The 26,322-nt window shown below is 48.2% G+C and overlaps 1 protein-coding gene across 2 annotated transcripts in view; it reads right to left on the bottom strand.

Annotated features, from left to right (window-relative positions):
- Nucleotides 1–26,322, bottom strand: part of DLG5 (discs large MAGUK scaffold protein 5) — a 119,288-nt gene that overhangs the window by 58,387 nt on the left and 34,579 nt on the right. For both annotated transcript variants that reach the window (XM_045842033.1, XM_045842034.1), the window contains exons 2-5: nt 11,360–11,428; nt 3,958–4,120; nt 1,777–1,920; nt 886–1,069 (exon numbers count right to left, since the gene is read on the bottom strand). In XM_045842033.1, coding sequence (XP_045697989.1) covers nt 886–1,069; nt 1,777–1,920; nt 3,958–4,120; nt 11,360–11,428 — 560 coding nt within the window. The remainder of the gene's footprint in view (nt 1–885; nt 1,070–1,776; nt 1,921–3,957; nt 4,121–11,359; nt 11,429–26,322) is intronic.

Below are 26,322 nucleotides of genomic sequence, written 5' to 3'. Positions count from 1 at the left end.
GTACAGTTTTGCAATTTAAAATTTTTTAATTATAAATGAAAAAGCAATAAAGTTAGATAACATCATGCTAAATTATCAGGTAAGGTCAGATTGTTCCAAACTGTCGGGCAAGCCCCAGCAGTCCTGCTTGAACTCTGGGGACCACAATGACTCCGAGGGGGAAGGAGCTCTCTACCTAATCAGAGCTATGATGCAGAGCTCAAAGAACACACTGCCTCCTCCTGGGACTGCCTTCCAACCCCACACATCCAGCCATCTGTGGACACAGAGCACGCAGTCAGCCCGGCCACATCCCTGGGCGGCGCTGGTAGTGTCAAGAGAAGGGATCAACATTACTCACAGCAAGCCAGTTCTGACTGGCCTGCTCCCTGTGCCTTTATCAATGTGAAACAAGAGCTGAGCACAGCAAAGAATCTAACTTGGAATGCAGAGAGCAAGGGCCATAGGCCACACTCCCACCCAAAATAATGATAACTGTTCCATCCGTATTTGCACAGGGCTTTCAAATTTCCAAGATTCCCTCCATCTGTAATCTCATGTGATCCATACGTAGGAAAGAAGCTACCGACCACCAGACCCCCAAGCCCCAAAGTAAATCCTGTTATGCACTGCACAGCACCTCCTCCTTCACAGCATTGCAACATTCGTAATGAAAGATACGTGTGATTATTTGATTAACATTTGTGTCCCCATTGGACTGCAGAGTATGCCAGAGCAAGGGTGTTTGCCCACAGATATCCCAATGCCTCACATGAGGCAGACACTCAGGAATACTAGCTAAATGATCAGGTGAGTAGATGTGCGAATGTGCGGATGGGTGAGTGGGTGTCGGGGTGGGTGGGTGACTGGACTTGGCCTGCCCCTAGCCACCTGGCCCAGCTCTACCTGCTGCTGCTGGGCCCGGAGGTCACCAATCTCCTTCTGGTCTTCCTCATGGAGCCGCTTCATGTCCTCCCACGACTGCTGCAGCAGGTTACGCTCCCGCAGCAGCTGCCCATTCTCCCGCCTCAGCATGTCCACGTCATCCTTCAGCTGGGTCTGGTCACTCAGGAGCCGGCTGTGGAGTGTGCTGAAATCCCCCCACACACAGTGAGCCCCATACAGCCTCCAACCCCCACCCCAAGGCATCACCTGCCCCTCCAGAGCCCAATACTCCCAATGCACCAGCTGGGGAACAACAGCAGCTGAGTCCCCAGCACTCAGAGGCAGACCAAAGCCTGCTGTCAGCCAGATGCTGGAAGGACCCAAACCACTTGTGAAAAACCTCACACCAAAATGGGTACATATATGAGAGGGAGGAAGGGGGCGAGAGAGAGAGATTCCTCTACCTGGTACAAACCTGGCACCTCCAAGTACTGAGGTACTAGGCCTGAGCAAACACCAGCAGGTAGGCAGGCAAACACCCTCAGAGAGACACCAGGAGAACGAAAGGGAACATGCCCCATCTGCCTCTCCTGTGGCAAGAGCTGCAGCAAAGCCCCCAGACAGTGACCCAGAAGCCCAGGGTCTGCCTGGCCCTCTGTCTCATGTTTTCAGTCACCTTCCAACCTGCCATGCATGGGTAGCAATCAATGGTGTGAAGGGTTAACAGCCTCACTTTGCACTTAGGAAAACTGAGGCCCAAGGACACAAACCCACTTGCTGAAGGCACACTACTCAATACACGGCAAAGGCAGGACTAGGACCAGAAGGCCTGGTTCCAAGGCCAGAAATAGGGAAGGGTAAGAGGGAGCCGTTCCGGGATGCTGGAGCCCTCGCCAGGCAGGCCCCACTCACTGGTAGAAGTCAGTCTCCTTGGCCACCTCCTCACACCTCTTCAAGGCATTGGTGTGCTGGTTCTGCAGGCTCTGCAGGTCCGACATGGCCCGCACACACTGAATCTTCAGCCTCTCGTAGTCAGGATTCAGCCTGTGGTAGGGCCTGGCCCAGACAGTGAACAGCACCATGAACACACTGACAAGGAATGTCCCTCCCCGCAGAAGCCATGTCCTAGATCACTGCAGCCCAGTGATTCCCAAATAGTGGTTTCCTGTGCACCACGACCACCTGCATGTTTGTTCAGCTCAGATGTCCTAGCCACATCTAGGCCAACAGAATCAGAATCCCCAGGATGTAGGGACCCTCGGTTGCCTGTGCTCCTGCATGGGCCTAGAGAGCTGAGAAAGTACCTACCATTCAACACTTTCCAGGAGATCTTGTGATGGGTCTACACATACAATGGGTCCAGCAAAAACCTGTGATAAAGTTTCTTCACTCTTTAAACCAGTGATTCTCTATTTTGGATATACTTTAAAATCCCCAGGCCAATTACATCAGCACCCATTAAGTGGGACTCAGACATCAGGATTTTTTTTTTTAAGCTCACAAGGGAATTCCAATGTGCAGCCAAGGCTGAGAACAGTGGCTAAGAGCAGTGGTTCTCAAAGTGGGGTTCCAGGACCTGCAGCATTGGCATCACCTGGGAACTTGTTAGAAATGCAAATTGTCAGACCAGCCCCAAAACTCCTGAATCAGACACTATGGAGGGACAGAGGGCAGACTAACTAGCAATCTGTGCTTTAACAAGGCCTCCAGGTGATTCAACTGCATGCTCAGGTTTGAGAACACCTGCCCTAAAGCAGGCATCAGCAACCCTTTTCTATAAAGGGCACACCATGAACACTTTAGACTTTGCTGGTCATATGGTTGCTATGCAACCACACACTCTGCCTTGGTAGCAGGAAAGCAGCAGTGGACAACATGCATTCCAGTGCACCCTGTCTTCATAGGCCCTGCCTTTTGTGCCATCTGATTGGGGCATATGCTCATCAAAACAATCTCAAGGAGCAGGCTTCGCAGCGCTGACACTTCCCCCAGAGGGACCTTCCTCAGAGCAAGGCACATAGCCTGATGCTTTTCACCAGGGGCCACATCAGCCTCACAGTTGCCTTCAAAGGGCCGAGATAATTTTAGGACTGTATAAATGTAACTACTCCTTAACTGTTAAGGAGTTGAAATTACATTCAGCCCTTTGACGGCAACCACGAGGCTGATATGGCCCCCAGGGAAAATGAGTTTGACAGCCCTGTCCTAAAGGGAAAAGATTAAACTACTCAGGACCTCTCCAGGATCTCCTGGAAGGATAAACCACTTTGCATCCCTCCCCCTCCCTCATGAAGCCCCCCTGGATCATGCAGGTGGTAAAGAGTCTCCCTTTGCCCACCTGCTGGACTGCCCTTCCCTGGCAAAAGAAGCAATTAAAGATTTTCTTCAAAACAAAGAAGTCAGGTGGAATACACCCTTTCTAAAACACACACATGGCAGGGTACAGTTAATGTGTTTACAAACTGCATAAAGTTCCACCCAACAGGAGGCAGGCAGGGATCTTCTGGGAGAGAGTGGCACATGCACACACACAGAGGTGGACCCTCCTGGGGCTCAGCAATGGGATGGCTGTCTCTACTAGGGCAGGCGCTGCACACAATAGCAGCAGGGGATAAAGAGGGAAGCATACTGTCTTGGGGCTGGAAGACAGAGACCTAGAGGGCAGTAATGATGAACTCAAGGCCTTCCAATCAACCGGTGAGGAGTTCCAAGGTAGGACCAGGCCCTTATAGCTGCTGCCACTGAACAACCATCTGCAAGGCCAGCAGAAAGGCGAGGAGGCACACCCCAGGCTCTTCTGCTGTGCACACACGCGTGTGCACACACACACACACACAGATGAGCGCACCAGTATCAGGGGCCAGACTCATTATAGACACATATTTGTGTCACACCTTTCGATCCTCAAGTTGTGGGATTCAGGCCATGGGCTCCAATTTCAATTTGGAAGAAGCAGAACAAGGCTGTGTCGTTCTCCCCAGGAGCTAAAGAACCCCCGTTTGGTGGGGAGGGTGGTGATGGCATCAGGATAATAACCCTTGCCCATTGGCGAGTTGGTAAGTGTGTTCAGCAGGGGAGCTGGCCGATCACTACCTCTTGTCAAAGGTCGTCCCATGGGCCGCAAAGGCCAGGCGCTTCCGCAGTTCATTCCTCTCTCGGGTCATCAGCCGCAGCTGAATGGAGAGGTTCTCCACCTTCTCATTCACTTGGCGGTCAGTGAGGAGGGGTGGCGGGGACGGTGCTTTCCCAGTGGTTCCTGGCAGGAGGAAAATAATAAAGTGAACTGGCATTCAGAGAGCATCACCAGGTGCCTGGCACTGTTGTGACTTTTGGCCTTAGTTACACCCTACAGCCCAACCAGGTGTATCCTGTTAGCACCCCCTTTCACAGCTGACAACACCAAGTCAAAGCTAAGAGGTGACACAAAGACCTAGGGCCAGGCAGTCTGGCCCCAGCAGCCACACACTCACCCTCCTCCACTCTGCTGGCCCTGGCTAAGAGCCCTGAGGACCTCCACTCTTCCCAACCGAGCTGCAACACTCCCAGGTGAAACTGTTGGGCCCGAATTCTCACATCCTTGCCTGTCTGGAAGCGCCAGCTATCACCCTCCCCTGGACATGGAGAGGCCAATCTGAGCCCTGAGCAGAGCAGGAGACACAGCCTGAGGACGAAGATCCCGTTAGATCCCAGCAAAGATCCTGAGGACCAAGGTGGCTGGCTACAAAGCTGGGGTCCCAGGGCTGTACCCGTCCACCCCTGACCAGTGCTGGACACTTCGTACAGCTCCCTTTTCCAAGTGATGGCAAGGATGCAGAGGAACTGGAAATTTCAAACATTGCTGGTGGGGATATGCAATGACACGTCCACTTTAGAAAACACTTTAACAGTCTTTAATAAAGTTAAACATGCATTTACCATGCTACTCAGTAATCTCCCTCGAAGTATTTACACAAGAGAAATGAAATTTTATGTTCGCACAAAACCAGCACACAAGTGTTTACAGTAGCCCATGAATGGATAAAACAGAATTACATTCCCACAATGGAATACTACTCAGCGATAAAAAGGAATGGGCTACTGGTACAAACCACTAATACACACAAAAGCATGGGGGAATGGCAAACGCCTGATATGCCAACTGAAAGAAGCCAGGCTGAAAAGGCTTTATACTATATGACTCCACTTATGAGGTTCAGGAAAAGATGAAACTACAGAGGCAGAAAAGAGATCAGTGGTTGCCAGCCCTGGGGTGGGAGGAAGAAAGGCAAACCAAAAAGCCACAGAAGGAAATTTTGGGGGTGAAGGAATTGTTTCGTGCCTTAATTGTGACTATTGGTTAAATGCACATGTGTCTGTCACAGCCCACTGAACTATGTACTAAAAAAAGTAAACTTACACCTCAATAAAAATGACTTTTAAAAAGTTAAAAAAAAAACAAACCCTGTAGTACCCTAAGAAGCCATCATCCCAAGAGTGGTATGACTGGTGAAGAGCTGATTGTCAACCCCCTCAGCAGTCACCACGGTTATGACAAACATTTTAAATAACAAGCAAAATAAAACTAACTTGAAGTGAGTTGTCCAAAAAATGTCCAACGCCCTTTTTCCCCTCCTATTCAAGTTGTTCTCTTGAATTCAAGCACAAAACTGTCCACTCTCTCCCAGCTTCACTCCTTCGTCTTTCCAAGTCTGGAACCCAGTTAAGGTGGCAAATTTTCTTTTCCTTTTTGGTGTCCAAAATGGGATTCAGGGGATAAGGGATTTGGACCACACTAAAAATGGCCCCAAAGGGGGTGGTGGGAGATGCCAGGAGAGCTGGCACAGGCCCTGGATTCTGGACACAGAGCAGTCACTCCCCTGGGCCTTGGTGTGAGCAGGGAAGCAGCAGCAGAGCCAGAGCAGGCAGAATCAGCAGAGACCCTCTCACCATCACAAGAGGCCTGGCCCCTCCTCCAGGTTGCCCTTGCTGGTGTGTCCCCCCACCACCACAGGCCAGGAGGCCCAGTGAGCAGCCTGGCAGCTGAGTGGTCTTCTTGGCCATAAATGCCTTTGTCCTTGGCTCCCTCATCACCACGCTTCAGCCGGCCCCAAAGGCAGTCCCCTCAGTCTTATTCACAGCTGGACAGGCCACAACTCTGCTTCAGGGCCCTGTGGGCCCATGGTACTAGAGGCTGAGGAAGAAGCTGGTATTGGCCAGAAGCAGTCAGGTAGAGTGAGGATACCCAGGTAAATTTCCTGGCCACCTCCAGGCCCCGGCAGTCAGGGGAGAAGCAGAAGAATGTGGTCATCACAGGCAGGAGAGAGCAAAGCCAACCTCACCTCCAGCCCAGGAGAGCCAGAGCCATGGGGAAAACACAGTCTCACACATTGAGCCAGCACTTCTAAAACCACCTTACCTTCAGGAGAGAACTTGTTAAAAATGCACATTTCAGGCTTCACCCAGAATTAATGAATCAGAAATCCTCACAGAGATCCCTTCTAGGAGATTCTGATGTCTGATAAAGTTAGAGAACCTCTTGTCTGGACCACAGTTATATTTGCTGGCGAGAATGGCTTTTCCTTCCTCGTTTTATTGACTGTCTGGTATCCACTGCAGTTAAAAGCATCACCCACTGATGAAATGCAGGGAAGGCCCCTCCCCTACCCTCCTGTGGAAGCCCAGGGAGACACCCTCCCTGGTCAGTGCCAGCCATAGCTCAGCTCCTCCAAGGCCTTAGAGTGACAGAAAGTTAGATTCCAACGCAGCAGCTGCAGCCTTGCCCAGCTCCCACATCGCCTCCCAGAGAAGCTCCTTGCTCTTGAATCCTAAACTCAGAGACACACAGAGCTGGCCTATTGCTTCCTGGTTGCTCTTGCATCCCGAGCACCATTCCTGGAAGGCCCAACTCAAGGGCCCCCTCCTCCCTCAAACTTACGCTGATGCCCCTCGTCAGAAACAAGTGCTCCTTCCCCTGAGCTATTTGTTTGTTTTACATGGGACAGGGCAGGACAGCCAGTAGCTTACCTCTCTGCTGCTGTGGTCAGAATGTGTGTGTGCCCCCACCAAATTCCTACACTGAAATCCTAACCCTAAGGTGCAGTATTAGGACGTGGGGCCTTCGGGGATGATTAGGTCACAAGGTTGGAGCCCTCCCGAATAGGATCAGTGCGTCACAAAGGAACCCCACCCAGACAGCTCTCTCCCAACTTTGGGGGATACAGGGGGAAGATGTCATCACCGAACCAGGAAATGAGCCCACTAGGCACTGAATCTGCCTTCATGCCTGGCCTTGGGCCTCCCAGGCTCTAGAAGTGTGAGAAATAAATGTTTCTAAGCCATCCGTGCTCTTATAGCAGCCTGATAGACCGAGACAACTGGCTGGACTCTAAGATCAGGGGCCAGGCCCCTCTGTGATCCCTACAAGAATTGAACACATGCTCCCTTCATCTGATGAACAGAGAGAAAAGAGGCCTCTGAACCCAAAGGCCTAGAAAAGGAAGGGTCAGAGGGCACAAGCAGCTGGGGTACAGCCCTGCCTCCACCTTCCCTGTCAAGCAGAAGTTGCACTTTCAAAAAATCTTCGCTGAGATATGAAGGAAGCTCGCCAGCTCCCTGTCCTGACAGCAAGCCAGGAGAACTCTCTGTTTAATAAGAAATCTCTCTCGTTACTTCAATTTGCGTGAAATTGAAGTCCCACTGTATAAATGCCACCCAAGAATGTCTCTTCTTAAAACTTTCCCAGTTTTCAAGATGAGAAATAAAAGGCACCACAGAAATTAGATTGAGGTGAATGGAGAGGAGCCCTGGCCAGCCGGGCTCAGTCGGCTGAGTGTCTGTTGTCCCACAAAGCGAAAGGTCACACTGGTTTGACTCCCGGTCAGGGCACCTTCCTGGGTTGCGGGCCCTTCCCAGTTAGGGCAAGAGGCAAGCAATCAATTCTTCTCTCATCTCACATCAATGCTTCTTTCCCTCTTTTTCTCCCTCCCTCCCCCTCTCTCTAAAAATAAATAAATAAAATATTTTAAAAATATAAATAAATAAATAAATACAATCTTTAAAAAAAATAAAAGATGAATGGGGAGGAAAAAATATGGAATGCCTAAAATGAGTGTGCAATACCTGGGCTTACCCAGGGGGCAGGTGACTTAACAGCAGGTGGCATGGGATGCGGGAAGGACTCAAAGAAGCCACTCACCCTCAGCTGATAACAACTGCCTGGGAAGACCTCAGCAGAAAGACACTGCAACCTGTAAGACCATTAGATGGCAAAGGCAGGTGAGCTGTCTGTAGGGTCAAGCTGGAGAGCTGAAATGGAACAGCCCACCTAGGGATCTAACGCTAACTAGGGGAGCTGACCGGGCACTTGCAGTCACAAGAAAATGTTACATCCTCCAGGCTTCATCTACCAATTTCTCTTATGCTGAATATAAGCTGCCATTCTCTTCCCAAATGTTCTTTGTTAGGGAAATATACCTGGAAGAGTAAGAGTGATATTTTTATTCTAAGACCTTGCTCTTGCCTTTGCTTAGGTTCACAGAGAGAGACCACGAACAAACACAGCCAGTCTCCCCACCTGACTTACCAGCACCCCCTTCTGCAAAGGCGGTGGTGCACCTGTGAAGGCCGGGAAAGGAAGAGCTCTGCCTGTCACTGGACAAAGGCTGAGCCAGGAGGAATTCTCTGGGAGGCGCTGCAGTGGTCCTACAGCTCACCCCACCATTCACTCCACACCAAGGGGCTGGTCCAAGCCAGGCACAGACACTCCAGTTCTCTCGCCAAGGCTTGGGTGAGGCCAGCCCATCTCAAACCAGGAGGGCTATTACATATGGATGCGGGGCCCACGCTCAGAGCTTCTGACAGAGCAAGCATGACAAGAAGCTCAGGAACCTGCACTCTAACACACACCTGAGTGCTGCTGGGCCACCAACCACTCTGGGCAAACAAGTAGTTTGGCCACAGACAAGCAACTCACTCGTGGTCAGTGAGAAGAGACCATCCGAGGGACTTCTGGGGAAGGCTTCTTTGCTCATAAGGAGACACTAGAGGAGACAACCCTCCTCAACCTCTGAACTATTTGTGACGACGGAGATGTTCGTTTATCTGCTCTGTTCAGCATGGTAGCCACTATGCCCAAGAGGCCAGAGAACACCTGAAATGTGGCTAGTGTGACTGCTGAAACTAGAAATTTTATTTCATTTTAATTACTTTAAATTTAAAAACCACCTGTGGCTCCCATAATGGACATCAGAGCCCGGGGCACTGTCAGGATGTAACAGCTGGAAATGCTGCTACAGCACCCTGGCCATCAGCCTGAGGGGCAGGCACCCAGAGGGGATCAGAGAGCCACATCCTGACGTGCTCAGCCCAGCGGCCCTTCTTATTACATGAGGTCACGTTTCTTCACTGTTTAAGGCAGTGTGCGTAGGTAATCCCTACTGCTGCAGCCATGAGGACATTCAAGTCAGCCTGTGAAAAAATGGAGCCACTTACCCCAGGGGCAATGTCACCAGCATGCATAAGAGGAAGAACAACAAAACTTTGTTCCCGGTGAACTCAAGAAGGTTTGTTTCATATGAAGAGATGCAACCTGCTCTTGTTGTATTCAAGATCTGGACACAGCACTGCTCTCTGCCTGCCTGCCAACAAGTATCCAGGGACACTGCTGACCCCTCCATCCCGAGGGCCACCAAGTGTGTGGAGAACCAAATGGAGGGCCACTGACATGAGGACTCTCCCAGAGCACGCAAGGGTTCACTGCAGGAAAAACACCACCTGCTTTGGCTCAAAATCCCACCATTAACAATACTTGCTGTGGTTTATGCAAGACCTCTCTCTCTGGAGTCCCCTTCTAAAAGGCAAATGCAGTTAGGAATGTACTGGATCAACTTAAAAGTGCCAATGTGATACAAATTAGTTAGAACATTGTACCTTGTTCCCAAGAGAACAGGGAACCAGAAAAAGGTGAAGCATAAGAGAGCCAAGAGATACATACTCAGGGCTCAATCGGTTCGCAGTTTTACACAAGTCCCACCTTCTGGCTCTCCTTACCCTGACTGCACCACCCCATGCTACCTGAGAGCCAGTCCTAAGTTCAAAATTCTAACAATCCCAGCATTCAATCAACATGTCCAAAACAGGAAGGACAAAGTGATACTGAGCAGATCTGAACAGCAGTTCCAGAAGAGTTCTCCCTAAATGCTACACAGGATGAGGGAGACCATGAGGGGCTGCATTGTGTCTTCCAAAAAAAACATGCTCAAGTCCTAATCCCTAGTAAATGTGAATGTGACCTTATTTGGAAAGTCTTTACAGATGATCAAGATGAAGATCACAGTGGAGGAGTAGGGATGGTCCCTAAACCAATATGACTAGTGTCTTTTTTCAGGAGAAATCTGGAAAGACTTACTTACACACAGAGAACATTATGTGAAGATGAAGGCTCAGACAGACTATGTGATGTATCCACAAGCCAGGGAACATCAAAGATTGCCAGCAACTACCAGAAGCCTGGAACAGACCCTCCCCTAGGGCCTTCAGAGGAGGCATGGCCCTGCCAACACAAATACCCTGATCTTAGATTTCTAGCCTCCAGATCTGTGAGAGTATACCTCTCAGTCTGTGGCCCTTATGGTAAGGGCCACTATGGCAGCTCTAACAAATGAATATGGTACCCCTACTGCACCTGTCTTCCCTTCTGATCACTCTGACCTCACTTTTCGTATTGACTCATTTAACTGTCTCCCCCATAGACCCTAAGATCCACAAGCACAGGAACCACACCTGCCTATTCACCACTGTATCCCAAGCCCACTTCAGGCACACTGGAGGTGGTCCATAGTATTAGTCAATTGACACAAGAAAGGTCTGCCCCTGGATAGTTCTGGAATCTTTAGCACAGCCAGATGATCTCTGGGAGCCTTTTCAACTCAAAAACTCCAGGACTCACCACTGAAGGTATATCCACCCATCAGGATCAGTCAGGACATCAGAAACTGCACTAGGGGTGTTAAAGAGAGGGCACTGAGGTGTGGGAAAGCTGGGAGACTATGACAGTCTTCCTGTCGGGACATCTTCAGAGAAGTGAAAGCAGGGCCGGCCTCACAATGGGCTTCTGGAAACACATCCATGAGAGCATGGACTGGCTAATCCTGTCCTCAAGGCAACAACCTTCATGGGCTGTTCCTGCTTACAAAGCACAGTCCCAAAAGGGGCCAGTCTCAGGGACGGGTAGCCTTGGCATGGGTGGGAGGGTGGGGCTCACTGAGAAGTCCTATGCCTACCCCAGCTCCCTTCTACCGCCAGAACCAGATTTTCGCCCTCCTCCATTAAGATGACTTATTGCTGAAGAAAGAAAATGTGAATGGAATTGTACTAAGTAATATGACGCCGTGAGTGATATGGAAGCTAAGGGCCAACTTCCCATTCTATGAACCCAGGGTTGCCGTGGCTGGCATCCAGACCCTGGCCTATCTGGTTGTCTCCAGGAAGCACGGGTGCCCCGAAAAGAGGTACTCACCCACACTGCTGAGGGAGCTGCTGCTTTCTGAGTCTGAGGGCATGATGGATAAGACGCTGTACGTGGAGCCTGGGGACAGAAAGGGAGACCATTTGTTACTAACCACAAAGGGGTCTCTTGGTATACCACAAACCACCATCAGACCAACTGATCTTCAGTCATCCCCAGGCTGGGAACCCACACTGCACCAGGGAACAGAAATCGAATTGCAAGGGACAGGCAGGGGAAGGGCAGTCGGCTGGGACTAGTCTTTGGTGTTTCTGCCTGACCCTCTGCCTCCCCTTCCACCACGCTCCAGCTGTGGAGACTTATCTATGTACAGGCAGAGTGGAACCTGGAATCAATCAGCTGCCTTCCCATTGAGACATTTGGGGAAAACAATATCCAAGGGAGCGACAGGTCCCAGGTGAAAATGGAATCTGCAGGACTCCTGGCCAAGACGGAGGCATAGGTAGATACACTGTGCCTCCTCGCACAACCAAAAGAACAACAAATTCAAAAGTAAAATACAACCAGAACTGCCAGAAAATCAAACTGTATGGAAGTCTGACAACCAAGGAGTTAAAGAAGGAACATTCATCCAGACTGGTAGGAGGGGCAAAGGTGGCAGCTGGAGCAGGGAGGACTTGCAGCAAGGCAGCGGCTAGAGGACCGGGGCAGGCAGGGCTGCGGCAGACAGACCAGGCAGTCCCACATTTGTGTATGGATAAACTGGGAGGAACAACTGGGGAGCAAGACAGACTGCAACCCAGGGTTCCAGCATGGGGAAATGAACCCCCAAAACCCCTGACTAAAAAACTTGTGGGGGTTGAGGCAGCAGGAGAAACTCCCAGCCTCACAGGAGAGTTTGCTGGAGAGACCCATAGGGTCCTAGAACATACATGAAACCACCCACCTGGGAACCAGCACCACAAGTCCCCAATTTGCTTGTGAGTAATGGAGAAGTGACTGAAAGCGGAAGAGAACCGAGCAACAGGCACTGTTCCCTCTCAGACCCTTCCCCCACATACAGCATCACAACTGCAGCCAAGTGGGTGGCCCTGGTGAATACCTAAGGCTCCACCCCTTACTACATAACAGGCATGTGGGGACAAAAAAATACGGCCCAAAGATTCTTGCTAGACTTCCGGCCAAGATGGAGAGGTAGGTAGACACACTGTAGAGGTAGGTAGACACACCTCCGCACACAACCAAAATAAGACAACAAAAATTTAGAAACAAAATACCAACCAGTACTGACAGAAAATTGAAGTGTATGGAAGTCCGACAACCAAGGAGTTAAAGTAGACACATTCATCCATACAGGTAGGAGGGGCGGAGCTGGAAGGTGGGGCGGAGAGGGGTCTCAGCAAAAACAAAAAGCGGTGGCTGGCAGACCCTGGGCATGCAAAGCATCAGCTGGAGGACCCCAGGCACACAGGTGGCAGCTGGCGGACCCAGCAAGGTAGCAGATTGTGGAGGGGTAGGGCGCGCAAGGTGGCTTGCGGAACTAGGCGGTCTCACATTCACACACAGATAAACCAGGTAAAACTGGGGAGTGAGACATACTGTGCAACCCAGGGTCCCAGTGCAGGGAAATAAAGCCACAAAACACTCATTGAAAACACCTGTGGAGGTTGAGGTGCCAGGAGAGACTCCCAGCCTCACAGGAGAGTTCATTGGAGAGACGCACAGGGTCCTAGAATGTACACAAACCCACCCACATGGGAATCAGCACCAGAAGGGCCCAGTTTGCTTGAGGGAAGCAGCGGAAGTGACTGAAACCCGGCAGATAGCAGAGCACGCGCCATTGTTCCCTCTGACCCCTCCCCCACATACAGCGTCATGAGGCAGCAACTCAGGTGGCCCCGCCTGGGAGAACACCTAAGGCTCCACCTCTCCCTACCTAACAGGCGCATCAAGACAAAAAAATGGCCCAAAGAACAGATCAAAGCTCCAGAACAAATACAACTAAGTGACAAAGAGGTAGCCAATCTATCAGATGCACAGTTCAAAGCACTGGTCATCAGGATGCTCACAGAATTGGTTGAATTTGGCCACAAATTAGATGAAAAAATGAAGGCTACACTAGGTGAAATAAAGGAAAATGTGCAGGGAACCAATAGTGATGGGAAGGAAACTGGGACTCAAATCAATGGAGTGGACCAGAAGGAAGAAAGAAACAACCAAACAGAAAAGAAGGAAGAAACAAGAATTCAAAAAAAATGAGGAGAGGCTTAGGAACCTCCAGGACAACTTTAAATGTTCCAACATCAGAATCATAGGGGTGCCAGAAGGAGAAGAGGAAGAGCAAGAAAACAAAAACTTATTTTAAAACATAATGGAGGAGAACTTCCCTAATCTGGCAAAGGAAATAGACTTCCAGGAAGTCCAAACAACTCAGAGAGTCCCAAAAAGTTGGACCCAAGGAAGCACACACCAAGGCACATCATAATTACATTACCCAAGAATAAAGATAAGGAGAGAATCCTAGAAGCAGCAAGAGAAAAGGAGGCAGTTATCTACAAAGGAGTTCCCATAGGACTGTCAGCTGATTTCCTCAAAAGAGGCCTTACAGGCAAGAAGGGGCTGGAAAGAAGTATTCCAGGTCATGAAAGGCAAAGACCTACATCCAAGATTACTCTACCCAGCAAAGCTATCATTTAGAATGGAAGGGCAGATAAAGTGCTTCCCAGATAAGGTCAAGTTAAAGGAGTTCATCATCACCAAACCCTTACTATATGAAATGTTAAAGGGACTTATCTAAGAAAAAGAAGATAAAAAATATGTACAGTAAAATGACAGCAAACCCACAATTATTAACCACACCTAAAACAAACTAAAACAAACTAAGCAAACAACTAGAACAGGAACAGAACCATAGAAATAGAGATCACATGGAGGGTTATCAATGTGGGACTAGGAGGGAGGCGGGGGAAGTATAGAGAATAAGTAGCATAAATAGTAGGCACAAAATAGACAAGGGGAGGTGAAGAATAGTACAGGAAATGGAGGTGCCAAAGAACTTATATGTATGACCCAAGGATATGAACCAAGGGAGAGAATGCTGGTGGAAGGCAGGGTGTAGGACAGAGGAGGATAAAGGGAAGAAAGCAAATGGGACAACTGTAATAGCATAATTAATAAAATATACTTAAAAATGGAGTCTGGTGATTCCCTACAGATTTGTATGAATATGATTCTGGCTTTCATGCAGAGGGTAACAGCATAAATTAAATGTCTATGAACAATTAGGGTTTTTTGTTTTTTCTTTTTTATTTTTGCCTGACTATTCTGTTCTTAGGTTCTAATTCAGGGGTGTCAAATTCATTTTCACCGGGGGCCACATCAGCCTCGCGGTTGCCTTCAAAGGGCCAAATGTAATTTTAAGACTGTATAAATGTAACTGCTCCTTAACTAGGGGGCAAGGAGCTTGGCACTGCCAGTGGGAAAAAAAGGTGCCAGGCCGGATAAAACAAGGTGGAGGGCCAGATTCAGCCCTCAGGCCTTGTGTTTGCCACCTGTGTTCTAACTGTATTCAAGCTCAGTCCTTAATAATTTAGTCAGAGTCTACCCCCTTATTAAAAATTAATCATCAGCTCTAGCTGGTGTGGCTCAGGAGATTGAGGGCCGGCCTGCGAACCAAAGGGTTGCCGGTTCGATTCCCAGTCAGGGCACTTGCCTGGGATGCAGGCCAGGTCCCCAGTAGGGGGTGCGTGAGAGGCAACCACACACTGATGTTTCTCTCCCTCTCTTTCTCCCTACCTTCCTCTCTCTCTAAAAAGAAATAAATAAAATCTTTTAAAAAGTTATCATGAAATTATGAGCAATTACACTGTCATCAAAGCCAGGGAGTAGCACGTTTTTGTTGTTGTTTGTTGACATAATGTTGCCAAGTCCTGGTTACAGACACACAACCACCATGGTTTTTGGTTTGAATTAACATATTTTCAAGGACAGGGTGGTACCTGCCTGGCATCAGGAAAGGCCTCTAGGTCAGGAAACTCAGTTTGTGAACATAGCTCTTGTCCATATACAGATAGCTGGGTGATGCTAAGCAAATCACTTCAGTTTTCCAAAACTCTGTGTCAGGTCTGTAAAAGGAAGGGTTCAACCAGACAGCTTATGAAGTCCTTTCCCCTGTCCCATTCCAGTGATCACATTCTCCACTTATAATGGAAACAGGAAGTGTGCTTTGCTTACCAAGACCACAGGTGACACAAAATTACACAGTTAACAGACTCAGAGACTAAACTGGGAGTTTACAAAAGTACAACATGCAAAGATGGTGGGTCAATTAAATCAAGATAATGGGAAGAATGCAATGTTTTGTTCTGGGAATCAAAAGAACTATGCAATGAAGAGGTGTTTATACTGGGCATAGTGGGTGAGACCAAGACAGGATTTTTAGCAATAAAGCCTTTGAACAAAGCTTAGGACTTTATGTCAGAAAGTGGCCAAGAACTAATGAGACCTTGGGCTCCAGGACCAGAAATGTGGGGGCCAAATTTATGGGGTTCTCTCCCATCTCAACCCTTTACTAGCCATCCTATACATGCACATCCTTAGAAGAGAAAGGAAAGAGAGATGGGAGTAGACAGAGAAGAGGAAGAGGAGGCAGGACACTCATGGGAGGGAAGGGGAGATAGGAGAGGCCCCAGGGAGAGGCGAAGATTTGGGGGAAGGAGATAAAGACCAAATGTAGAAGGCAGAGATGTGTACAACTGGGCTGTAACTGTGCTGGTGAGCTAGCAGGTATGCCCACATGAGAAAGAAAAAAAAGAGAAGAAAAAAGGGACTTTGGTAATGGCAAAAGCTAGGACAGTGGCCAGGAATGACCAATGACCTCATTATCACATTTTCCGAGAATCTCTGAAGAACCTGCAGGTATTTCACGTGGGCTGAGAGGACGATTTGGAGAGTGGACAGGTGTTTTGTCTTTAAACAGGACTGTCAGAAGGGATTCAATTTGTTCGGTATGGCCTCCAGAAACAGCAGGTAAATGCAGGAGAAGCTGCAGGTCAGGACTGTCAAACAGTTCATGCTACCCCAAGCACACCTGGCAGGGGTATCAGAGAGGGATTTGCACAGCATCAGAAGGGAGACAGAAGCAGAAAACCCCATTTAGCCCTGATGTTCCTTGATCCTACTAAAAAATGAATAGCAACATTCACTGAAATACCACCTGTATTTCAAGTTCAACCCACACCATTCATTTTACTGTCCATTCAATATCTCTGCATTTTTGTCTGAAACAATGAGCATCAAAACTTTCTCAAATCATCTCTCTTCCCAGATCATAAATGTTAAGTATTGTGTAAAGATCAATGAAACAAAGTTAGACACAATTCAAGCAATCCATTGATATCTTCAAAGAACAAGAATGCAACACAATGCCTATTTTTTAAACTCAATCATCTTCTCTATTATTTCTTTCATTTATGAGGGTAAGGAAGACTGGCCGGCTGGTATATTGGTGGACTGTTTTCCAAAGACACCAAATCAGAAAGCAGGCATAAATACACTCTTCCACTCACACCTCTAAGATCCGAGTTCAACCGGATCCTGCTTGCAACACCGCAGACGCCATGGCCCGTGCACTGGTAGATGCTCCCTTCAGGAACGCCTCTCCTCTTTCTCATTATTGGCACCAGCAGCGCCCCATCTTCCAGTAAACCGCCCCTCCTCCTCAAATTGTTTATCTCCTCCCCCATAGTGAGTTTCTACTGTTAATTAAACTTGGCAGACACCCTACTCTCTCTCCGCCCATCTCCCGCCCTAGCTGGGGGAGTCAACTGGCCAACCAACACATTCTGTTCCTCTTCCCTGTCCCCAAAGTCCTGCCAGAGCTCTGGGGCCTGACCCAGGGATGGTTTGACAACTCTGTCTGCATCTCTGGGCATCATCACCCCCCAAGTCAACTGGCAAGACTTCTGTGAGCTAGAGGTGGGGGCTGGCAGGAGTAATTAAAATTGGACAGGGCCCAGCTTTTACAATGTTCCCAGGGCCTTAGACGTCATTCCGAGGGAAAAAAAGGCCCAAAGATGACATTGTCTTGGTCATGCTTTGTCTTTGTGGCTATTGTGGTCTTAAAAAGCCTGTGTGGTCAGGACTTTCGGGAAAAGGCAAAGGAGTCACTTTCCTCCAAAGTCACGAGGTGTCCTTTCAAAGCCAGTGCTTCTGAGGGGCGGGTGTGGAGTGTCATCTATCCCTGGGGTTTCACAATCAAATCTGGAGGCCAACAGGAGTCCTGTCACATAAGCACACGTGTCCCTGCCCCTCACAGACCCTCACTCCTAGCCCTATCGAAGACAATTTCCCCAGGGGCTCCCAGAAGGCACCTCCATCCCACCTGCCCTGAAACCTAAGGCACATGCTCCACCTCAAGGAGAAGCCCAGACTAACAAGCTGCCCCACGGAACTGCCTCCATCCCCTTGCCATCCACACCCCCAAGCCCACAGGACAGCAAACACTGCCATTCAGGACACTCCCCACAACTTCATGCAAGCCTGTACAGAGGCCTGAGAAGATCCAGGGAAAGCTGGATGATCTGGAAATGTCTCCAGCAAAGGAGAGCAGAGCATGAACCTAGGTTTTCATGATGTGTGGACAAGAGAGGGTTCTTTACTGACAGGAATTACTTTGGGGCCTGGTCAAAGTGCAGGTTCTCATTGGGCAGATTAGGGTGGGACCTGAAACTCTGCACTACTAACAAGCCCCCAGGGAACAGGCCCACAGACGGAATGGATGCAGAGTACTGAGGCTGACCACAGTTAGCAGGTGGAATGCAAATGGAAACCAAAGCAGAAGCCTGGAAGAGAGCCGGCAAACTGGGACAGGCCTGGGCCACACATTGTCTGTGTCCTTCCGAAGAGCACTGCAGGCCCCTGCCAACTCTGTTTACTATGTGACTCAGACCCACTGGGTCATGGAGACCACTTGAAAAGAACTTCCAGTAAAATCACCCAAGCGATAACCAGCCTGTGGGGCCCAAGTGAGAAAGATATTTGTCCCAAACACAGGCCTCCATTCACCTGGAGCTTGTCAAGGTCCCAGTGACTCACACTTTCTCCCTGTGAAACCTGCAACACTGAGCTGAGAGACTTGTTCCAAGCCTTGAGCCAGCAGCACACAGTCTTCCCTGAGCTTCCAGATGGTGAACAGAGGCTGGCCTGCCAAGCTGACGTGGAAGATGTGCACCACCCCACCTCAGAGCACCTAAGAGAGGGAGAAGGCAAGCTACCACCCCCTCAGGGCTCTGTGAAAGAGGGGGGAGGTGCTGCCTGGTCTCAGGGTGGGAGTCACCACCAGGTCACCTGCCTCTCCCTGGTACCCTCTCCCCGGTATCCTAGCTCATACCTGAGGAACCACAGCCAGCACACAAATGACAGAGGGCTCATTGTGTCTACCACGTTCCTGATGAGTACCTGAGCCCTGCAAGGCATTGGGCCAGTTCTGGGAGAAAGAAGATGGGGCTAAGGCAGGTGCCCACCTGCTGGCATACTCTGCAGAAGTCCCTTCCCCTCTCCGAGCCTGGGGCCCTTGTCTATAAATCAAGGCAGTAACTAGAATACCAATGCCCCCCACCCCAGCTTGGGTTCACCTCCCAACTCTGCTACTTAGCAGCTCTGCGCCCTCAGGTAAGTCATTCAGGCTTCATATGCGTATCTGTAAAATGGGATAATAAGTGTACTTACCTCATAGAGGATCAACTGAGTTCATGGGAAAGGGCTTGAAATAGCACCTGTACAAACAGCACTCTAAATGTAAGCTGCTGCTATTATGGTCAAACCAGACCTTCCAACCTGCCCTCAATCCCTTGCTTACCTAATTGAAAGCTGTACTAGCATGACAGGGTTACCCAGTGCACCATGACAAACTGCTGGACTGTATGAACCTCGCTAACAATAACAACAGCAGCTAATAGACACAGAGCACCATTAGGTGCCAGCATGTGTAAGCGCTTCGTAAGCGTTGTGTCAGTTAATCCCCACAACAACCCTGAAGCTGTCATTAGCCCCACTTCACAGGGGAGAAAACTAGGGGTTAGAACAATTAAGTCACTTGCTTAAGGTCATGGTAGAGCTACTGAGGGGGCAAACAGGATACAAGCCCAGGCAGTCTAGCCCGAAGTCTACATTCCTCTTCCCTCTACACAATGGTAATGCCTGGCTCTAAAGGTGGAAAAGCAGGCAGGGGAAACTTCATGGAGGAAGGGTCTGGAGCTGGCCCTGGAAGAGAGTGGACTTGGATAATCACCTGAGAAGCCAGATCAGCCTGTAGGAGACAAAGGCAAAACCTGTCACCCTGCACAAGTGAGGTCTCAGAATAGGAACGGCCTCACCCAGGGCTTCCCAGCCTGGATTCCCTAGAGTGAGCTTGTCCCTTCCCTGCCCTTCTCCCCACACTGAGAGGACACTCAACAGGCACTGTGAGCTGAGCTGAGCACAGGGACTACAAATGGGGGGAAAAGAGAGGACGACGAGCCACGGCTTCATGGCACTGACATATGCTGTTGCTTCCTGCCCACCCCAACGCCCATGTCCATGCTGAGTGCAGAGACTGGCCCCCAAGTGTGGGGACCCTCATTCAAGAGGACCTCCAGAGGTGCAGGGAGGATGGGTTCCTTCGGCTGCAAAGAAGCCCTCTTGCAGAACCAGAGTTCAGGGCAGCCACACTCCACCCCATGGCCTCAGCCTCCTTCCCTTTAAAAACATGGCCCAAGGCAGTGGACACTGGACCCAAGGTTGGCGGCTGACAAGCTGCAACATTTCAGGATGGAATGGGTGACTGTGGCCCCGGAATGGAGCAGCCACAAAGGCTGGAACATCCATTAAGGAAGTCCTGCTTCGTGCAACCTACACACGATGGGGTGGAAAATTCCCCTTCTCCCTGACAGGCACAAGGAGGCTGGCAACACAGAGGAAGGCTGCTATCTGTTATCTTTGGGTCAGGTGAAGAGTCACCCCCTAGTATGCACGGTCCACCCACAAAGTATCAGATTTGTAAGTTAATATTGGTTCTCCCTAACTGAGATGTAGTTGCAGTACCTTCCGCAAAATTTTGGAACAAGAGTCATGAACTTGCTAAAACATCATAGTAATGATGCTTATTTTCCACTTTTTGTGGTCATTATAAGGACCAGTAGTCCATCTTTTAACGTGAATGGGGTTGGTGAATGGGTGTCCATTTCCCAGGTAACTCTGAGGTGTGTGAGTGAAACCTGTGTGGGAGCAGCATGAAGGACTCAAAAGGGACTTTGTGGGCAATAAAGAGGGCACCGAGTTTTACTGAGTGAGATGGAAAACCTCTAGAAGGTTCTGCATAGAGGAGAGACATGGTCTGACTCATATTTTAATAGGATCACTGCTGCTGTGTTAAATACTGTCCACAGGCAGAGAAGGGTGGAAACAGTGAAACCAGTCAGACAGCAAATACAATAATCCAAGGGAACTCTGCTGGTAGCTAGGAGGAGGGTGGTAAGAGTGGAGCTGGTGAAGTGGCTGAATTTGGGAGACATTTCAGAGGTAAAGCCGAAAGTGTCTGCTGACAGACTAAATGTGGAGAAGGAAAGAAAGAGACATTAAGAATGACTCCAAGGTTCTTGGCCTGGAAATGGAAGGATGGAGTTGGTCTTTAGGGGAGATGGGAAAGCCTTCAGAAGGAACAGTTCGGGGAGGGAGGTAGAAAATCATGAGTTCATATTTGGCCAAGTTACATGCATATTTGAGATAAGTACAGACACGCAAGTAGAGGTGTCATATAAGCAGTTGGGTGTATGGTCTGAAGTTCAGGGGTGAGGCTGGGGCTACACCTATCATTTGGGAACTGTCAGCATATGCTCAATATTCAAAGCAATGAGACTTGATGGGACAACCCAAGGAGGGAGTGTGGACAGTGAGGGCAGTGAAGAAGTCCACGGAATAAACCCTGAGCATTCGGGGCTGAGGATGAAAAGAGAAATCAACAAAGATGACAAAGGAGGAGCAGGTGGTAGGTAGAAGGAGAGTCAACTGGCCAAGTGAAGGAATGAACACAAAGGCATGTGGTAGGGACTTAGAGAGGTGGGCTGATGTGCCCAGGATGCTTAATGGTGAAGGTAAGGTGGACATAAAATCCTCATGACTTCTGATCAAACTGTACCTGTATTTCTCCTACTCCCCGAACTTTCCTGGGTATCAAAGAGACTGATGGAAATGATTCAGGGAGTGCTAGGGAGAGCCATCAACATAGAGTAAGTACCTTGCCTATTTTGGCTCAAGTTACAGTATTCTTGAATGTACTACCACACTCTGACTACTCACAGCACCTAACATTTATTGAGTACTTATCACAGAAAAGGCACTATTTAGAAAGATTATTTCATTTAACCTTCCTAAGGACCTTATGAAAAACAGACTACAGACAACTCATTTTCTAGATGGCAAAATACAGGCTCAGAGACACCAAGTAACTTGCCCAAAACCACAAAGCTAGTAAGTGGTGGGTCCAGATTCACACACAACTCTTATCCACTAACTCTATCTACGTCCTTTCTAATAAGATCAGTGAAGCTGAAACTCACCAATTCCTTGCCCCAATGGACAGCAGAGGATGTGAGCAGCCATCCCTTGCTCAGTGACAACGTTCAGGTGAGAGGCACCTAGGAGTCACAACTGATGGGTCAGTAACTCTAATAAGCAGCTGTGCCAGGAAGTGGCTTATGGGCCAGTGTTCAGCGCTGTGGCCAAGGTTAACTTTTCCAGCAGTGGAAAGGAAGAAAGGGAAAAAAGTTGGGTTCCCATCATCTCTGCTGCACCTCAACTGCCAGCCTTGTCCTCTGCTCTTGGTTTCGACCCCTCCAACCTTGTCACTCCTCCAGCCATCCACTAATCCTGATCCACCCAGGGGAGACCAGTATAATCTCTGGACCAAACTTGATAAATATTTCCATTCTGGTTAGAAGGCAGCAGGAAATAGAATGTCCCATGGAGTTTGAGGAACCCAATTATGATTCTGATGGTCAGACTGAATGCAAAGAACTGGAAAAGATGTCTCTCTGCCACTGTGCCCTTGATGCCACGTCATCCCCCAAATGGCCATTTTCCATCCTTCTCAGATCAGGGTAAGCTGAGGCGTCAGTCAGAGAAAATGACGGCCCAGGGAACAGACCAAGTCTGATGGCATAAGCTTGAAAGTGAACAAGGAGATGACAACCCGGACTGGACAGTCCAGGGACATTTAGTCCACAAAGGCCAAAGAGGGGAACTGCAAAGGAAAGGTCTTGACTTGACCAGCAACAAGCTGTTTCTGCCCCCTCCTCCAGCAGCAGCAACATCACACTCCCTATCTGCTTTGTGTGGTGCCTTAAAATTTACTGATCACTGAAGCAACTCAGGCTGGGTCTCCAGGACTCTGAGATCATAGAGAAGTGCTCACTTCCCCCTGCCCCTCTCCCCACAATATTCCTGCTGAGTTTGAACCCACCAAGAAGGCCCCTGCCACAGAAGTGGGAGGTACAAAGTAACTCTTCACAGTGGAAAGGGCACAGGATCAGCAGCTGAATAAATCTGGGCTCTCCCTGGGTTTGGACAACTATCAAGGGGTGACCAGGGGCAATTAATTGTTATGAGCCTCAGTTCCCACATCTATACACTGGGGCTATAGGAAGTATTTATCTGTAGCTCACAGATTGTTGTGCCAAGCACAAAAAATAACAGACGCTGAATGTGCTTTCTACCTGTAAAGGAAATGCTCACAAACACTGTGTTCTAACATGCTTAGAAGACCAAAGTCTCACTGTTCCCTGACTCCACTGCTAATCTTTCCTCGTTTCCTTCATTCTTCCACTCTTTACTGCTAGCCTCTCCTCTTCCAGAAATTCCACCTCCTTTTTTCTACTCTTATTCAAAACATAAACAAAAACAATAAATACAAGGAAATTAATAAAAAGCAAGGGCTTTGTTAAGACTCCCACATTACACAAAGCAATCTACAGACTCAATGCAATCCTTATCAAGATTCCAATGACATTTTTTGCAGTAATAGAAAAACCCATCCTAATTTTAACAGGGAAGCCTAATGAATCCCAAAGAGGCAAAACAATCTTGAAAAAGAAGAATTAAAGTTGATTACTCTCACTTCCTGATTTCAAAACTGACTGAAGCTACCGTAATCAAAACAGTGTGATATAAAGGCAGACATAGAAACCAATGAAACAGATTAAAGAGGCCAGAAATAACTCTTTGCATAGATGGTCAAATAATTTTTGTAAAGTGCCAAGACTATTCAATGAAGAAAGAACGATCTTTTCGAGAAATGATGCTGGGAAAACTGGGCATCTACATGCAAAAGAAGGAATTTGGACCCTTATCCATATACAAAAATGAACTCAAAGTGAATCGAAGTCCCAAACATAAGAACTAAAACTATAAAACCCTTAGAAGAAACTATGAGGCAAAACTTCATGGGATTTCATTTAGCAATGATTTCTTGGGTTGACACCAAAGGCACAGGCAACCAAAGAAAAAAACAGACATATTGGGCTCCACTAAAATTTTTAAATTTGGGCTTCAAAACATACCAGCAGCAGTAAAAAGGCAATACACAGAATAGGAAAAAATATTTAAATCAAATTGATAAGGGGTTAATATCAGAATATATAAAGAACTCCTAAAACTCAACAGTAGAAAAACAAACAATCTGATTCAAAAATAGGCGAATGACTTGAATAAGTCATTCCTCTCCAGAGAAGATATACAAACAGCCAATACGCACATGAAAAGATACTCAACATCACTAGTCATTGGGGAAATGGAAATCAAAACCACAATGAGATATCACCTCACACTTCTTAGGATATCTACTATCAAAAAAATCCCAGAAAACAATACATGTTGGTGAAAATGTGAAGAAATTCAAACTCTTGTGCTCTGTTGGTAAGAATGTACAATAGACTAGCCACTTTGAAAACTAATATGGTGGTTTCTCAAAAAAATTAAAAATAGTATTACCATATAATCCAATAAATCTACTACTGAGCATTTACACAAAAAAACTAAAGCGGTGTCTTAAACAGACACTCCTATACCCACATTCATAGCAGCGTTATTTACAATACCCAAAATGTGTACGTAATGCAAGTACACACTGACGGATGAATGGATACACAAAATGTGGTTTATTCTTACAATAGACTACTAGTCAGCCTTAATAACGTAAGAAATTTGAACATATTCTACAACACAAATACACTCTGAGTGTTATGCTAAGTAAAATAAACCAGTCACAAAAAGACAAATACCCTTTGATTCCACTTACATGCAGTACTTACAGCAGTCAAAATCACCGAGACAGCAGAATGAATGGTGGTTGCCAGAGGCTGGGTGGGGAGAGGGAGATGGGGGTTACTGTTGAACAGGTACAGCTTCTGTTTCACAAGATGGAGAGTTCTGGAGATGGACAGTGGTGATGGCAGCACATTATAAGTGTATTTAATAGCACTGAACTATATACTTAAGAATGGTAAAGACGGTAAATTTTGTTATGTGTATCTTACCGCAGGGGAAAAAAAAAAGATTGGCACCCAAAAATCCAACAGTGGGGTGAGGCCGGTGGGGGGAAGGACCTTAACTCCCCCCCTCTCCATTATAGTTATTATCCAAAATCCCTGGGCTTTCAAGGCTGTCCAAACCTCATCTGGCTTCACACAATCCTATCATCACTTTGGTCCCTACAAGTGAAGCCCCAGCTCCTCAGCCCCGGGACTCAGGAAGGCCCAAGGCTTTGAGCACAGAAACAAGAGAGCAGGGATAAACTTCAGGAAACTGTCATAGCAACTACGAACAGGAACAGTGGGAGGAGGGATGTCTGGAAGTAAAGGAAACAATTAGGATTCTCCTGCAAGAGCTCACCTGAACCACTGGTCAAGGAGTGCAGGCTGGGAGGGGGCTCAAGAGACTGTGTAGAGGTGAGAGGGTGGGATAAGGAGACCACGGGTGGGAGGAGTGCAGGAAGATGTTGGGGGCTTCAGCTGGGGTATCTGGGAAGGTACTACAGTGAACAGAGGAAGAAAACTTAAGGAGACCAGCTGAGAGGGATAAGGATATTGATTCAGGTTAAGTGAAATAAACCAGACACAAAAGGGAAAAAAAAAAAAAAAAAACCCCGAAAAGATTCAGGTTGAATGTGCTAAAGAAAACCCCTGTGCAGACAGCCTGCTGTCTTAGAGGTCGGGAGAAAGTTTCAGGCTATGCAGTCCACATGGGAGTCGTCCCACAGAGCCTGGAGGACGTGAGTGACAAGCCCAGTGTCACTAAATGGTAACGTGAAGCCCCTGGGTAAGAAAAAAAATGAGGGAAGGGGGAGGGCCAGAGCTAGGACTTCCGGCACAGCACCCACGCAGGAAATACTGTCCTAGGCGTATACAGGACAAAATCCTGGGACGTATGACTGGTGAAGGTAGAAGGAATAACAATTTCTGGGAAAGACATATAATAGACACAGAAAGACGACTCACGGGCACCGGAAGAACAAGAGAATGAAATCTTCTAGAAGGCAATGGAATGGAGAGTGTTTGGAGGGGCCTGTCTGCTGCAACAAATGCTGGGGTAGGACACAGACTGCAAAGAAACATTTGATTTGGTCAATGTTAAGGCAACTGATGACCTTTGGTTTCCCCATCAGAATCGAAGGCCCTGGATTAGACCAGAAAAGGTGAGAGATTCATCATTAAGAGACTACCATGTTTTATAATAACTGCCAGAAGTACTAAGCACAGCACTGCTAAAAGAACATGCACCACACCTGGCTCATTAAGAAAGAAGCCCAGGAGGGATGGATCAGTGACAACTGCCAAGGGCGGGGCGGAGGGCTGCATCACTCCTCCACTGGGGGCTTCTAAGGGTGTCCACCCACAGAAACACTACTTCATGGTGGTGAGTTCTTAGCAAGTTTACCATACGAATTAGTGATTGGAATGAACTCCAAAATCCTGTTTCTCTAC

The sequence above is a fragment of the Phyllostomus hastatus genome, unplaced genomic scaffold, assembly GCF_019186645.2.
Source record: "Phyllostomus hastatus isolate PE091 unplaced genomic scaffold, TTU_PhHast_1.1 phas_contig_38, whole genome shotgun sequence".
Classification (NCBI taxonomy): Eukaryota; Metazoa; Chordata; class Mammalia; order Chiroptera; family Phyllostomidae; genus Phyllostomus; species Phyllostomus hastatus.
This window is presented reverse-complemented; position numbering and strand designations above follow the sequence as displayed.